Source organism: Perissodus microlepis, chromosome 17 (genome assembly GCF_051167445.1).
Source record: "Perissodus microlepis isolate ML-2025 ecotype Zambia chromosome 17, ASM5116744v1, whole genome shotgun sequence".
NCBI classification, from domain to species: domain Eukaryota; kingdom Metazoa; phylum Chordata; class Actinopteri; order Cichliformes; family Cichlidae; genus Perissodus; species Perissodus microlepis.
The window spans coordinates 27,965,297-27,982,493 of NC_140477.1; the positions used below are offsets into that span (position 1 = coordinate 27,965,297).

The 17,197-nt window shown below is 38.3% G+C and overlaps 1 protein-coding gene across 2 annotated transcripts in view; it reads right to left on the minus strand.

Moving 5' to 3' along the window:
- Positions 1-4,616: 4,616 nt before the first annotated feature.
- The window catches only part of LOC146369807 (BMP/retinoic acid-inducible neural-specific protein 3-like), a 56,368-nt gene continuing 43,787 nt past the window's right edge, over positions 4,617-17,197 (minus strand). For both annotated transcript variants that reach the window (XM_084909802.1, XM_084909803.1), the window contains exons 7-9: positions 13,974-14,196; positions 7,654-7,996; positions 4,617-5,931 (exon numbers count right to left, since the gene is read on the minus strand). In XM_084909802.1, coding sequence (XP_084765928.1) covers positions 5,161-5,931; positions 7,654-7,996; positions 13,974-14,196 — 1,337 coding nt within the window. In that variant the 3' untranslated portion in view covers positions 4,617-5,160. The remainder of the gene's footprint in view (positions 5,932-7,653; positions 7,997-13,973; positions 14,197-17,197) is intronic.

The following is a 17,197-nucleotide window of genomic DNA, read 5'->3' on the forward strand; positions in this document are numbered from 1 at the left end:
GGGATTTTCTTCCAAACCAACCAAATATTGTTCAGAGAAAATGTACTGCTTAACTTCTGCAGATTTACCTACACAAATAAAATAAAAGGGAACACATCCAGCATGGTCTTGGAAAACTCTACTAGACAAGTGACAGCAAGCAATCTAAAAAAAAAAAGTAACTATATGTATCACCTTTTAACTTATTTGTTTGAAATGATACTATAATGCCAGTAAATGCAGCAGATGTAATCAGATGTGGAGCGCATTTCTCATGTCTCTGAGCTTTAGTTTTCTGTTAAATGAAGTGGTTTCAAAATCTTTAAATAAATAAACAGACATAAATGTGTGGCACACTCTTGGCTTTCTACTTTCTTTCTTGTGTTCTGGTGCTCAAATCACATGTCACCGTTCAGCCCTGCTACTATGCGTTAGGGTTGGGCTATATCATACCGTTCACGGTAATACCGGTGTAATTTTGGTCAACGATAGGAAAATGACATATCACGATAGAATATGGGTAAAACGCGCATGCGCAGTGCCTATGTTTACATACGCACATGGTGGCGACGCAGAATGAGAAGAGTGAAAGTGGGTTGTTAAATGAAACGGATGAACCAGAATTGGTTTGTAAAAATGCTGCAACTTCAGTGGTGTGGAACTGGTTTAGCTTTCGTCCGTCAGATACACAACAAAGCACTATTTTTGGTAGCACATGCTAGTGGGCCGTCGTTATTACCGTATTGTTTGGAAAATACGGCACCCTTAAAATCAATCCTTTGATTTTTCTGAAAATCGACAGTGACCCTTATGATCCCGTGTGCCTTATGTATGAACTCTGGTTGTGTTTACTGACCTCGAAATGATTTTATGTCGTACACGGCGCTCGAAAATCTGTCAGATGTTTTAGTGCGACTTTGCTAAGCTACGAACCCGCACCGCTTGATGGATTGTCGGAGCATTGCGGCTATCGTAGGCAGGAGCCTCGCGGAGTGATAGATACTGTGCTTCAACATAATATTACCGTATTGTGTGTGTATAACCTCTTTTTAAGTTTTGTGGATATTATACATGGTTATGCTGAGGATATGTCGGCCAATTTCCACTGGAAATGCCTTTTCGTTAAACTGTCAGCAAGGAATTTGCACTGTTACATTTTTATATAACATTAATGCACATAAAAAACAGCTGCTTGTTTAAGTGAAAATACATTGATGGGCTTTTTTGCACTAAAAAAGTTGTGGAGTTGTAAAGTATATTTTCTAGTGTCAATTATATCGTCAGTTATATCGTTATCGCAAATTTTCAAATGTATATCGTGATAAATATTTTTGGTCATATCGCCCTGCTCTACTATGTGGCATCCTAAGGTCCCCAGCTGATGGTCATTGACTATTTTCATTTTGGCAAGAATCCATTAGCATTTACAAACCACCTTGGGAAGTAGCTTCGGTGTTCATATCACAATTGAAGGCTTAACAAGTGTTCCTAGACATTTAAACCCAAAACCGTGGGAATCACAGGTGCTGAAGTCCATGCAGCACACTCTGGGGAATTATTGAGGGCCTGCATCTCTACTAATTGACAGCTGAAAGAAAAATTGCAGTTTGTTTTCTCTCTTTTTACATTTTCAGTTGTGTTTTAGCAAGAAGGGCCTGGATTCGAATCCGCCATCTTGCCTTTCTATGTGGTGTTTGCATTTTTTTTCCATGTCTTTGTGGGTTCTCTCCTGGTACTGCAGCTTCCTCTCACAGTCCAAAGACACGCAGTTAGTGGGGTTAGATTAAGTGGTGATTCTAAATTGGCCTTAGTTGTGAATCGCTATCTATCTTTCAGTGTTAGCTCTGCAACAGACTGGCGACCTGTCCCGGTTGTCAGTCTGTCACTTGCCCTATGGCAGCTGGGATAGGCTCCAGCCCCTTCCCATGACTCTGAATTGGATAAGTGGGAGAAAATGGATGGATATATTGCGTATATTTATTTAATTATAAGTGAGTCTTTAGTCTTTAATGGTGGATCATGGGTTGTTTAGTTCAAGTTACGTCCCTGACCAAAGTGTCCTCAGTTGTAAGCAGGCACTTAAGTGTACTAGAAATGCCAAAGGTGATTATTAAGTTTCTCATTTAATTCACAGATAGCAGAATCAGTGCATCATCAGAATCAACATCTCAACCCACAGTTGCTGGCAAGAAAGTAAAGAGCTGCTGTTGTGTAATACTGTATTTATATAATATGCATGTACTTTGTAGCAATAACATCCACTAGTTATGATTTGCAAACAAGCAAACACAAAGTGAATTTTTCAGAGGTTACAGATAATTTAATGCATAAATGTTGTTTCCTGTGAGCCACTGGCCAGCTCTTTTGTTTGTGTGTAGATTGTATTTTCTGTATATTTTCTGTATATTTTCTTACATTATTACTTTTTAAACTACTACAATGGACATAACACTTCTGCACACTTTTCAGAACTTCTTTCATCTTACCTATAACTTGTATAATTCAGTTTTATAATCATCTTTTATGGTGTTGAATAATAACGTGTTTGCATATCCCTCTTACTGCAGATATGTCAGTGTTTGTCAAAATTAACCAGTCCCATTCAAATCCACTAGTTACGACATGTAACCAATCAGTCAAAGTTACAGATTTAAATCAAATATATTTCAGATGTTCTAGTTTAATTAGTTAGATTTTTCTGACATTTGCTTCACACTTAGCTCTTACAGCAAAAGCTAAAGACTGCAAAGAGCCTACAATGCAGCAAAGGGATATTGCTGTTGAAAGATTTCAGTTCGCAAGAGGGTACAAAAGAATTTCAAACGCATTAAATATACCAGGATACACAGTGAAGACAGTCATAAGTAGTAAATAAGTAGTAAAAATATGGCAGAACAGAGGCACTAACAATAACGGGATATCCTGTCAATACTTATAAAAGGACAAAAAGAAAACTGGGAAGATGGACTTCCAAGAGGCCTACAGTAAAACTAAAGGCCCTGCAGGAATTTCTTGCAAGAACTGTTTGTGTGCTACATGTGACACAATCTCCACATTCTTCATATGCCCAGCTTACTTTATATGGGAAAACTTGTTATGATGCAATGAGACCAAGGTTGAACTTTTTGTCCATAATTCCAAAACGTACATTTGGCTCAGAAACAGCACTGCACATCACCAAAAGAACACCATACCTACGATGAATCATGGTGGTGGCAGCATCATGTTTTAGGGCAGTTTTTCTTAAGTTTGAACTGGAGTTTTAGTCAAGGTGGAAGGACATTTTAACAGTTCCAAGTCATAGTTAGTTCTCAGACAAAATCTGCTGAAAAACTTGAGACAAAGAGATGTTTCACCTATCAGCACATCAACTAACCAAAAAACCCAATGGCTCCACCAGAAAAAGTTTTGGAATAACTTGGCAATTGCACAGACCTGAATCCAACTTAAAATCTATGAGGTGACCTGAGGACTGTACCAAGATGACCCCAATTTGAGATATTTGGGATGTTTTTATAAAGAACACTGCCCAAATCCAAATTGCTCCATGTTGATACACTCTCAAGGTTTTAATCTGTTTTTCCAATTGAATTTTACAGGTTATAGGTCACCTTAAAGGTGCAAGAATTATAAAATTATTTTTTACAGGCTATACCAAGTACACAGCTGTGGGTGCTAAGGGGGCTACCCTTAATTCACATAACGTTATCCCCACAGCATGCCCTGCATGAATTATTTTTAAAGAGGAAAGAATATCTGAGACAAATGGAACATTTTTACAAGTATATTTAAGAGCCCCTTTAAAATGTAAATAACATTCTAATATAAACAAATCACATGTGTGGCACATTGCACCATGCATAACATTGCACACAATGTCAAATTAATTTGCTGAGTGTTACTGACATATCCAGTGCTAGTACCACCTTGTGTCCTTACAAATTAACATCTTGTGTAGGACGACGTTATGCACTGTAATCGAGTTCTTGGGGTCAACCGCTCTATTTAATGAGGTCTCACTCACCTGAGAAAGAGCCTGAACAAAGGTAAGTCTACTGAGACTGCTGAACAGTTTGACTGTACAGTGGACCACAAGGATAGCCCACCTGCTTGTAGATATGGCAAAGACATGCTGTGTTTCCTTATCTGGAAAGCTGACATAGAAAGTCATTTATGAAGCCCAGTGTAAGATTTGAACTTTAGACAGGACCTGCTGTAATGTATTCTTCCATTCTCCTTAATATCAAGTAACAGCCTAAACAACACTTAATTTTGTAATCCAAGTACTGCAGAGTTGCGCTGGTTAGTGCGCCTGTCATTAGCTGTACTTTTTAACCTGCTTACTTACAATTTGCCTAAATTGATGGCGACTGTTGTCTGTAATATCATAGAAATCAACATTTAACTGGTGTTGTGCATTATGAGAAAAGTAATGATTAATTTAACTGACTAATGTTCTTGGTGCAGACTAACAACTGTCTGGTCAAACTGGTTGTACAAATCCCTAAATACATGGTACTCTGTACTCTTGACTGTCATCCTGATCACCCCCTGAAAATTTGAACCATGCTTACAAAAAGTCTGTGATGCAATTCCTTAATACGAAAGGGACCCAAAAATTCTTCTGACAGCTGGAATGTGTTATAACGTGATGTTTTAATATCAATTTATCTACAAAATCTTGACTGACACCACTGTATTCTGGTTTCCATGGAAAGTGCACTGTCACTAAAGCAAAGGAACATATAAAAATTACAAACAAACAGACTGTACCATTTTTAACATAAAATGTCCGTTCATTTGTCATTGGTACTTACAGTATAAATGAGCAGAGTCATTTCGAAACAGGATGGTTCAACTTTATGAAGCGATATCTGAATTTCTACTGTAGACATCTTTTGTAAAGAGTTTGTTCTGGAGAGTTGTGTATTTCCTTACTGATCCTTCCCATTCATTATACTATAGCACTGAAGGTAGTTGCCACAAAAGAAAAACCAGAACAACCAGTACAGTACATTCTTCAGCTGTCCACAGCCAATCAACTCCTGATTAATTGTAGAGTCTGGTAATCCATAGACAATGAGCACAAATATAAGCATCTGTATCACAATGGGCACAAATCCTATGTCCATGAGTTCTCCTTCTAGCCATTTACAGACTGTATTTCCTTTCAAGCAGCTGTTAACTGCACAGCTTGGTAGTCTCGTAATCCACTGAATTGGGCAGACGTGAGCTGAAGGCCTGTAAGGAAGCATGGATGCGAACCACCTCGCTGGCAGTCAGTTTGAGTCTGTGCCGGAGAAGGCAGGCAAACAGGTCCAATCTCTGTTGACCGGGAGGGGACAGCCGGTTGACCCGGTCTCGTATTTCCAAGAGCTGGAGCATAGCTGTGTCCTGGGACCCTTGAGTGTATGGGTAGTCCAGTTGCAGAATCAAGTCACGGATTGCCTCCGGGTCAAAATGCATGCTGTAGCCAAAGACCTGGATACTGTTTATCTTCATGTAGCCCAGGTTCCGAGCAGGATCTGCCATTTCTAAAGGCTCATAATAAATGCTGTCATTCAGTCCATCCTGAGTCTTTATCCTGCTACGAAGGTAGATGTGGATGGTTTCAAAGAATGTCTTCCACTTGTTGCCCAATGTCAGAGTCCAGTTGTAGCAGTCAAAGGGCAGGTCCAGTTTGGTGGCCTGCCAGTCTGGAAAATTGTTCTCGTTGACAGTGATGTACCAGCTCTCTGAGTGGCTCCCACCAAAAGGATTGATATAGAGTGTAAGGGCAGGCTCCAGGGTGCTATTCTTTGTAAGGCAGATCTGAAGGGATATTCCCAGCAGCATGTGGACCATGTTGGTCTTATATTTGTTGCTCTTAAGCGTCAGCAGCATCCTCTTCCTCCATGATGGATCAAACCAGCTGTTGAGTCGCATGTCATTGCTGATGAAGATTGCATGGACCTGTCAGACAAAGTAAATACATACTTTCAGTAAAATAAGATGCAGTGCTAAAAACAGATTTTTGATGGTTCTACTAATGTTACTCATACGTTCTGGTAATCTGTGGAGGCGAGGCTTTCACTTCACCTCCATGTCTACTGGAGAAATTCTATATTTATTGGAGAACAACATGAGTTCTAAATGTGATCCTTTCACAGGCATGCTATTCTAATCAGTTTGTCTATGTTTACCTTTTTTCCAGATTATGTGATTTCTTGTCTTTGGACGTGAACCGACCTGAGTAACCTTAAGGCGTTTGCAGATGTAAATAGATGCTAGATGGGATCGGTCACAAACCGGGCTAAATCAAGTTATGTTACAGAAAAGGGTTTTTATGTGCATGACTTTTTAAGTGATAGCCAAATAAGGTGTGGAGTATTCTAAAAACTATGAGCTGCCTTTTTAGGCAACTTTATAAAAGGCATATTACAAGGCAAAAGAGCCTGGTTTGAATTGAAGAAGGCACAATGTATTTATGGTTTACACATGATATTAAGATATTAGAAATTGTGACATGCTCAGATGGAAAATTTTCCTCTGTTTTCACTGTATTTTAAGACCAAAATGTAAGATCCTTCATGGACTTTTTTTGGCACTATGGAAACCATCTTGGAAAATGTTGTTTGGTTTTTTTTACGCATCCACATGCCAAAATCGCTACACTGTCATTTAATAGAGCTGAATGAACCAGATTAGGGCATAAAGGATGGGTTAAAACTATCCCGTGGCCTTTGGATAGAGTCAATCTGCAATCCTTTTTGACAACATCAACTTAATTCACAAAGGAAGGCCATGAAGGGCATCATACTGTAGTTTCTAGAGCAGGGGTCTCAAACTTGTGCTCCGGGGGCCATCTGCAGCCCACGCCACTTCCTATATTGACATGAGGAAATATAATGCAATTTGGCCCTTGAAGTTACTTTTTTTTCTCAGGGATGGAGGATGTGTTTGTTGTTGAGTGCAATGTTAAATTAAGTTTAATATAACATTAATAGGACGGCAATATGAGCAGAGAGTACAAACATGTTGAGGGATTGGCTGTGTTAGTTATTTGTAAAGAAAACAATTTTCACTAGCAGCCAAAAACTAATGTGTACACTTATGTCTGCATTTATATTTTGTTAAATATGAACAAAATTATAGCAGGAATGCTGCCACGTGTCTGGCCAGAAAGAGAGCACCAATTTGTTTATGTGGTAGTTCAATGAAAGGCAATGAAAGGCTAGTTAAGAGTGAGAAGAAAAAAATGTGTTCATGTTTGCAGTTTTGGCTTGTTATACAATATCTTGTTTTAAAAAACAAACAAAACATTACATTTTCAGAAATATTTGTGGGTGTTTTCTTGTTTGATTTTTGTACTACTTGAACACTAAAGCGGCCCTCACATGAGATGACAGTGCCAGCAATGGCCAACAGCTCATTTAAGTTTGAGACCCCTGTTCTAGAGTGACTCCTCCAGGTCACTTTTTCTAGCAAAAGTAAGTAAAATAAAAAAAGAAACCACAAACTTTCTGTGTGGTAGGACAATAAATGGTATAAAAGAAAAAGTGGTGAAACTAAAGGGTTTCAGTCACCAAGAGGGCAAGATTTTTTACATGCGTCTTTCCAAGACTACTGCTGGGAAAAGACAGCTCAGCTCTCACTGAGCCTGACATGATTACACAAAGGCCAAAAGAAAACTACCTCAAGCCTGCGGTCAGCTCTCTGCAGTAGGTAGCCCAGCTCCAAATCCTGAAGGTCTGTCTCGAACCCCAGATAGTTCTCTGTAGAGTCTGCCACCATAGGCCTGCAGGTCCCTTGTGTCAGGGCAAAGCCTGGGTTGCAGCTCCCACAGCGGGTTTGGTTGTCTGGTGCACAGGCCGCACAGGCCAAGCCTTCTCCAACAGAGCAGGGTGGAGGCAGCTGACAGGAGCTGTGTTCATATCGGCAGCTGCAGCTGTGGAGCTCCTCTGAGAATGCACCAAGCTGGTTGTTCTCTGAGCAATATAGGAGTGACTGGAAATGACTCAGCCAGTAGGACTGAGGCCTGGTGGGGAAAAAAAAAAAGACAAAGAGATAAAGGCAAAGAGGGACTGGTTATTGAACTAGCTTTAAGGATGAGCCATTTTAATAGGGAAGTGTTTTATTAAGCCCAGGACACTTGTCTGGGTCTGCAGACAGCTTGCTTGTTAAAAAATAAAAGAAAGAAAGACCTGACATCATTTTAGTGATCGTTTAGGTCATTTACAGGTCAAAAGACTTGTGCAAAAAGTTTATTTTTTACGAAATCTTTATTTCAAGAGCTTGTTGACACTTTGTTGTCACTGACTTTGTATTTACTACTTAGAAAAGCAAAATGTCAAAATACTTTTTTTTCATTAATTAGGTTATGTGATAGTGACAAATGATCAAACTCCATCAGCCAAAAGAAAGGTTCACAAGAGATGGCTGAAAGTTGTGGAATATTTTGATTTAACTTTGTTCTAACCTAGATCAAGTGGAACCAACTACTGTTTGACTAAAATGAGTACAACACAGTCGTCCCAGTGTCACCAAAGGACTGTCGGTTCTTTGTCAGTCCTTTTCATTATTTTCCCCAATGGGATGGTAACCTAAAACAGAACAATTCACAAGGGTTTCTTAAGGTCAATATGAAAGTTCCAGCCTGTTTGACAGCCTGAGGATGACAAAGAATTTTCATAACACAAATATGGTACATTAAAAGAAAAATATGAAAATGAATTCATTCCTGAGCAAACAGCACTAAGAACTAGTATTTTGTACTGAAGGGTACAGAATCCAGAACTGTTAGACCAAACACTACTGGATCTAACAATAGGTTAACACTTATAGTAGGCGTATAACGACCATTAACTCTTTTAACTTTTTTGGCATGTAGATAAAAGCTCTTAAAAGCATAAAATTCACCAATACGGCAACAATCACATGCCCGTGAGTTTTCAACCCATCATTGCTCCAGAGAGAGATTATCATTCTGAGCATTCTTACATAATGCCATTTGGTCAGTAGCCAGCAAAACTGTGAAACTTTACCTGTGTTGACTGAATCAAAATAAATATCTCGGCTAGTTATAAAATCTCCATGTCCCAATAGTTTGATATTTTTGTACTTTATACTGAAAAGATTTGTTGTTCTATGTTTTCTAATATAAAGCACACAAAATAATGATATTTTTATATTTTCTTTGGTAATGTGTAGATATGTAGACATGTTAACACTTAAACAAAATACTTATAGAAGTACCTGAGTCTCTCGTATTAGTTTTCTTTACTACACTTTAATATTTTATGATGTAGGTTATGCATGCGAAGACTGCGGGTACAAGCAGTTCTGGAAAGTAAAGCGTGAGAACCTGAATAGAGAGCAAGAGAAACTGTCTTTGATGAGTTAGTGACATAAATATTGGAAGTGCACAGCAGTTGTAGGGGGAGTTTAATCTCAGACATACATATAATTCCCCCATGAGCACTTGGGTTTGATTCCCTTCTGTAGGACTTTATGGCTTTTATCCTCTTTGCTTCATGAATGCAATGCTCACTCTATACCTCTGGCTTCACTTGTAGAAAAAAGGCTTCTTTGATGAGGATGCATTGAAGGAAACTTTATGCTAATCTGAAAATGTTTGCTGGATTACATTTAGGGTATTTTCCTCTGTACTCTGCTGTTATTGTGTGCTTGACAGTGGCAAGCAAGCCGGAGCTCGGAAAATCACTGATTTGAATATCAAAACCCTCTAATGGAAAATGCGGTCATGGGAAATGAACCGAAAGGACTCTTCCTTTCCATCAACCGCTACCTGTGGGTAAGGCATTTCACCTCTGACAGCTTCAGCACAGCAAAGCAGTCACCAATAGAAGACTGCGGTTGTACTGTTAGTTCCCCGGTGTGATTATGTACAGGCTTCGTGCTCCCCACAACTCTTTCTCCAAACCGCTGCTGTAAATCACAGAGTTTTGTGCTGCGACGAGCCAGCAACACTGAGCTTTGATAATACAATCAAGCAAATGCGGAGCTGTGTGAGTCATTTAATTCTATAGATAAAGTACATAAAATATTATAGTCAAGCTTCAAGTAAAATACTGTACAACATATGGTGACTTGCACATTATATACAAATGTGATAATTGAACTTATTATTCTGATTCCATTGCCATTAATCAGATTTCTAGTCTTCTGGGAAGGAAGGAAGATTTTGGAACATGGGTGCAGGGATTCGCTACCTTTCAGTCATAAGAGCATTAGTGAGATTCAATAATGATTTTAGACGATAAGGACTGGCTCGGTTCCAATTTATCTCAAAGGTGTTGGATGGAGCTGAGGTCAGAACTTTGTGCAAGCAAGAAATCAGTAAACTGTATGTATTTGTACAAGATGTACACATGGGATTTGGCGAATTTAGCTGATGTCACCGATCATCCCTGTACATTGGGATGTGTACAGTGACATTTTTTAAAAAGCACTGAAAACAAAAGCAGGAGGAAATTATATATTGAGTCTTTAGGGAACACACATAAGAACAAAATAATGGTGAATTGTAACAGTAACATAAAACGTATTTATAAAAAAAAAAAAACAAAACTCTGGGTTCTGCAGGTACCCCAAGACTGAATCAAATCATTATTATCACTGTGGTATTTTACAATAATAACACTGCGCTTGAAATACTATTTCTACTGCTAATGTTCTATTGTTGGATTTGCAGTACAGGCTCCTCAGAGGAGCACTGTGCTACTTATTTTCAGAACATTTCATCATGTTTATCTTCTGCCAGAGGTACTGTATATTATTAGTCAGCCAGTAACAGACCAAGCCATCAAGAGCAATCAATATGAAGAACATAAAGAAGTCACCAGAGTCATGAAGTGCAATAATTGCACTTGGGCCATTTTTTCATCTGTACAAATGAATGTCCATTAAACACTATGATTTTAAGGACAAAATTGTCAAATCTACCAAATGCCTTGAAAGGGTCATTAAAAAGCTATTCAACACTTTTCAAGTCAAATCTTAATGACACTCTGGAAGAAGTCAAAGAGGAGAGGACTCCACCAGAGAAACTTTCAAAAGTGTACATAGAAAAGGAAAAATCAGCACCTTTATATGGGAGAGATCTATGCATAAGAAAGGTATTTTCTAACCTGATTAAAGCACAAGTACTAAAAGCATCACTTGAATGGCAATGTGGATCATTATGCATAATGGCCAAAGTTTGAGCACAAAGAGTACTGTGCTGTCTCATCATTAGCTGCTGAACAAAAGCCGAGCCGACTGCTGCTTCCACTGGCTTATTTGCTCATAATTGTCAGCGTAGTGGAAAACTAGCCCGCAGGAAGCAAAATCAATCACATATCTCCCTTCTATCGCAAGTCCTACGAACAGGGTGTTAAAGAGAGACTAAGGGTGGTTTTCAAGAGCTTCTCTTTCTCTCCAAAGCCAGCTGACGCACACCCCTTTCCAAGTCTCTTTCTACTAAGTATGGAGATTTCTATGAAGACAGAAAAGAAAGGGAAGGCTTTACAGTTGATGTGCCAATAATAACGTAGATAAACAGTGCCTGGACGAGTGCGATGACGCTTCCTGGCAAACTTGTGGGAATATCAGCTGCATAGATCAGTGATTAATGTGTGTTTTGGCAATGTGGTGAAGAGAATAACATTGATTAAGAAGAGGGTACACTGAGAAACAGAAAAGAAAGAACAACAGAGACACGGGCTGGACATTAAACAGAGCAAACGCTAATAGATTAATCTGAAAGTTGATTTATGTGTTGATTTATGTCGCCATTTCTGCAGCATTACCGTGGCAGTTGAATCGAGGTGAGCGTAGTGTGACTGACAGTGATTGCTAGATTCGTCACCTTCTCCAATCGCCTCTTCTGGCAGGTAAAAGGTACCCATTACGAATGTGGATTTCTTTCAATCTTAAAAGACCAGTGTGTGATTTGTCTCCTCCAAGAAAAAGCTCAAACACTTATAAGGGCAGATCTGTACGTTTTACTGACAAATTACCTTTTTAGTCTCATTTTGGGTTTCTGTTGAGTAACTTCCTGTTTCCTTTTGTAATTTTTGGTCTGTTTACACCATTATCAGTTTAACTTCCAGCCTGTGTTAGTTTTCCCTCCTCTGTGACTATATGCCCTGCTCTAATTGGTCTCTCCTGTGATATCTCTCACACCTGTTTCCAATTAGCCAATCACACACCTCTGTATTTTTTGAGAAGTGTTGAGTGGCTTGTTACTGCCTCATTATGACTTGTACTCTAGCCTTCTGGTGTTTGCTGGGTGGATCTATATTTTCCTGTGTACTTTTCCTTTTGTATTAAATTGTGTTTGCTGTTACTTTTCTGTGTAGAGACCTTTTGCCTGCCTTCACTAGCTGTCTGAACTGAAGACTAGATCTTGGATCTTATCCTACCTCTGTGTGTCCTGCGCTTGGTTCCTCGTCCCCCGTGACTGTCACACTCAAGCCATAGAAATAAAAACCTTCCTCTCTCAGCAGCAAATGGTTAAGGTGCATGATGTTAGGGTTTGCCAATACGTTATTTTTTTAAATTAAAGGATTAATTTTTTAACAAACTTTTAGATTTTTACAAACTGCTTGGAATAACATGCTATTAAATGACTGAATATGTGGTTGTGTAAGTGGGAAATCTTCATAGCTTCAAAAAACTGAAGGGAATAAAGGGACTTTGGTATTTGTGCTACAAAAGTACATATATATTATGTGTGTCCTGTGCTTGTCCTTCCAAGTCTTCAACTATAAAGTAACTCATATTAAGGAGACAAAAAAACAGCATCTCCACAGCAAATATTAGCTAGTGACAGTCAAATCAACACACATTATAGAATTCTTCTGAGCTAGGTGACTAAATCTGGACAATTAAAACAACAAAATATTGTGTAATTAAAAAAAAGTGCTTCCCTCCAAAAATAAGACAACTCTCAAACAACTCTGAAAGCAGCAAATAGTGCATACTGGAATATACCTTTACTTACCCATCTCTACATAGATGGTGGATGCTAGGTTGTCATAGCTATCCACCTATGTGTGTGTGTCTGTAATTGTTTCAAAAATGCAGGTGCCTTTTGCACATCAGTCAATAATTCAAGTAGGTTAAACTGAACCACAGAAGTCACACATCAGAAAACATTGTGGAACAAATGTAGTGATAGTTATATTTTTAACGAAATATTGCCACACAAGCATTTATGTATAATAAATGTGTTAATAAGTCTTGGAATGTGTTACTGAATTTGCCTAAAACCAAATTTAACACTGATGTGTAAGTGTAATATTGTCACTTAATTAGCTTAACTTGCTAATTAATCAATTCATTAATTAAGTTTTAATTAACAAAAGGCTTTATACCTCATAATTCTGTCTTTGTATTTAGACAAATTAGGGATTTTTATTCATTTTTTATGAAGATTTTCAACATTCAGACATGAAACAAGTCAAGAAACTCTGGTTTCAAAAACATTGCAGGGGGATTCAGAGTTAGGAGCTTAATGTTACAGTAATGCATGCTATGTGAACTCCTTTCTTTTGAAATGCAGCTGTAAAAACCTTGGATAAAAAATTAAAGCTATTTAAAAATGCCTGATCTGTTTTAACAACATTTCAATGACTGCAACAAGATGTACAAAAATTCTTAGCAAATGCAGGTGCAAGAGTGATTCCACAGAAAAATCTATTTTATAATCTCCCCCTATTCAAAAAGTAATTGCAAGGGTACGCAGGCTAAATGCCAGAACTACAATGGCAACTTGTTTACTTTAATCAATGTGTCTGGATTAGTCTATAGAGTAAACTTGTGATGTGCAACCTCTATGAGGAAAACCTCAAACAAGAACACTGCACCAAAAGACACCGCTTTAATGTAAAAGGCCACAGTATATAGAGTTGTGGTATGAGAACATTTTGAAGCTGTGCAGAATTATTGAGATTTAATGTGAACATAATAATGGTGAGCATGAGAATGCGTGTTACTGTGGTTGTGCTCACCGTTCTCTTGGTATGCGCACTTGGGGCTGTCTGTGACATCTTTTACTGAGACTGAAGAGTTTGAAGATGACTCTCTCAGCACGTCTGGAGAGGACCCGCATGCTGTTCTCCAGCTGCTCATATCGCCACTGGAACAGGCTATCCAGGGACCACAAGTGCTGTATGGTTGACATGTTCAGGAAATAGTTTTGGGGCAGCCTTGCATAGAAGGCCTTGAATTCATCTGCAACAACAGACATAGGAGAAAGAGGTAAAAGGCATAACTCATCACCACTATTGCAGTCTTACTAAGTAAGTAGAAATATTAAGAATTTATCTTGGCAATAGGACTGGGATATGAAAATATAACTGAAATAATAACCAGTTTTGTTCAGGTCAATGAGCAAAACTGTCATGACTGAATTATGCAGTCAGCCCGCTATGAAGCTGGCTTATCTTAACACACAAAATTTAAATCCCTCAATCCTCATTTCATCCACAACCAATCATTCACTGTTGGACAGCACATGATCACAATATTTTGGTTATGATAACAGACCCACACTATTGTGGTTGACAGGCCCCTCCCTTTTTTTTAAGCCATGCAGCTCAACTATTAAGGACAAAGACAGCAAAATGAAAAGAACAACAAAAGCTGCCACTTCAAGTTATTTCAGTATATATTGAAGATGTCAAAGGATTTTAATCAAGTGTACGGACAAAAGAAATGGGCCAAATCAGAAAGTCAAAGACCTAACCAGTGTTCACAGCAGTCCATAATAAAGGTGTTAACTGTACTGCATGTAGTGCAATTATTTATTTAGGAGGCACCACTGTTGGGAAAAGTAAAACCATCCATGTATTTAAGTTATTTTAGTCAAAATGTATTAAAAAGATCTTTGAAACAATCCTGCAATATTACCTTTGGTGACCCTGTAACGCCAAGAGTATCGTATTCGTGAGACTTCATTTCTCCCAAAATCAAAACTTAAATAAATTGCACAATACATTTTTAAGCAATACACTGAAATAAAAGGAGAATGTGGAAAATATAATAAAATTAAACCTTATACATGCAAATTAATATTTAATTTTATTTCAGAAAACATCAGGCCGCATCATATCTTTAAGACATTAAGCATTATTATCATCCCAACAGAGCATTTTGCTCTCAGACTGCAGGCTTGCTTGTGCTTACTAGAGGTTCTAAAAGTAGAATGGGAGGCTACACTCCCGTCTCTTCCATCCCCATGTGATTATACACCATTACTGTCAGGGTCTCACGAGTCCAGATCTGGTTTGGTTCCTTGACAATTAATGCATGTCATTAAACTGTGTCTTCGCTCTACCATCGTTTGTATTTTCTCCTGTCTCCCTCACTTGTTCTCTGTGTCCTCACCCCCCACCCGAATGCAGCAGATGGCCGCCCCTCCCTGAGCCTGGTTCTGCAGGAGGTTTCTTCCTGTTAAAAGGGAGTTTTTCCTTCCCACTGTGCTGCTCAAGTGCTTGTTCACAGGGGTTTGTCTGATTGTTGGGGTTTTCTCACTAATATTGTATGGTGTTTTTTTTGTTTTTTTTACACAATATATAAAGTGCCTTGAGATGACTGTTGTTGTGAATTAGGGCTAGATAACTAAAAATGAATTGAATTCAATTTTTAGTGCATTTTATTTTTAAGTTTGCCCAAAGTGTCATAGAAAAACAAATCAAGAGATAAAGCGAAAGATAAAACCAGTCACATTAAAACACATTTTACAAAGTTCATTGCTACACTGCTAAATATCTGATTTATATTTTATTGTACTCAGATGGTCAGTAGTAGATCAAATCATTATGTATTTGAAAGTAACTTTTCATTTACACTCTTGTTTTCAAAAAATTGTGTCAAGACTGTTGTGGCGGGGCGTGGTCTGCGGTGCCGCTGCAGGGGAGGCGGACACATCTGAGTGGCATCCGCAATCATGCCTCGCCAGCTTAAAGGCTGAACTAGATCCTGTACTGTTGTTGTTATTGTTGTTGTTGGGGAAGAGTTAAGCTGCGAGCTGAAAACCTGCAGCTCTGTGTGTGTGTGACAACAGCAACCGGTGAATAAAAGTATGCTGAAGAGCATGGAAACGTGGTCCGGTCTGTCGTGCATCTATTACAACTATGAAAAATGGGGAAAAAAATTAGATGGTGCATATTGTCTTTACCTGTGACATTTTATCGTTTTTTTGTTTTGTTTTGTTTATTTTAGAGATATATTTGTTGGCCAAAACATGTTTAAAATCCTGAATAAGTACCAGTCCAGTTACCATTTATAATGCATCCCTATGCCATCATGGATACTGAAATTTAAAGCATATGCTTAAAGTTAGTTTCCTCTGTCCTCTTTTGTGTAATGAATACACATCCACGATTACATCCATGATTTCCAAAAGTAATTTCATACTTGTATTGATCAGACTGTAGTAATTTTCTTCGGGCTCTTTGAGTGAGATCTTGCTAGCAGAATTTCTGGAATATGTGTATATTTATCTTCTATGCTAGTTTTGTCTGTTTTGTTTTTTTAAACTTGCATTTGTAGATGCTGCAAACTGTGTTTGCTAACAGCTACTTTTGGAAGTACTTCTAAGTATATTCACTGACTTCTACTAGAGAATCATGACCTATGTTAAATGGATATAGGTTCTATGTATTAAACAGGGCTGTATGTTAGCCTTACCTAAACTGTAATATGAGGATATGTTGCCATTAAGTGGGAGAAGTCTAAAAACTGTATGGTATCAGCTGTTGGATTTTACTTTCACACAGATTAACAGCTTGGATGAAAAAAATTCTGCATGACCTTACTGTGATTTTTCTGTCCATCATGTGTAGGATGCTAACAAGGAAAACCTTTATGGCTTCCTGCCATAATTTACTTCCTGCAGCGGTGAGTGCATGTAGGATATTTATCTATCGGTTCCGCAGTTTGAGGCAAACAAACAAGGAGCCTTTTAATGTCGACAAATTTTGGCGGCCTTGTCTGTTTTGACTACAAATGTAGACTTTGGAGTACCTGAATAGGGACGGCATCTGGCAGCTGGTGCTTTGCAGAGTCACTTCTCACCTTTTCATCATTTTCAGTAAAGCCAAAAAAAAAAATCTGGTGCACTTTGGAGCAGAAAGATACATTTCTCTCTCTGTGGATCATGGCTCAAATTTGAGAAAGCAAAATCTGAAAAAGCATTGCGACAAAAACAGTTTTTATTTGATGCTGAAAG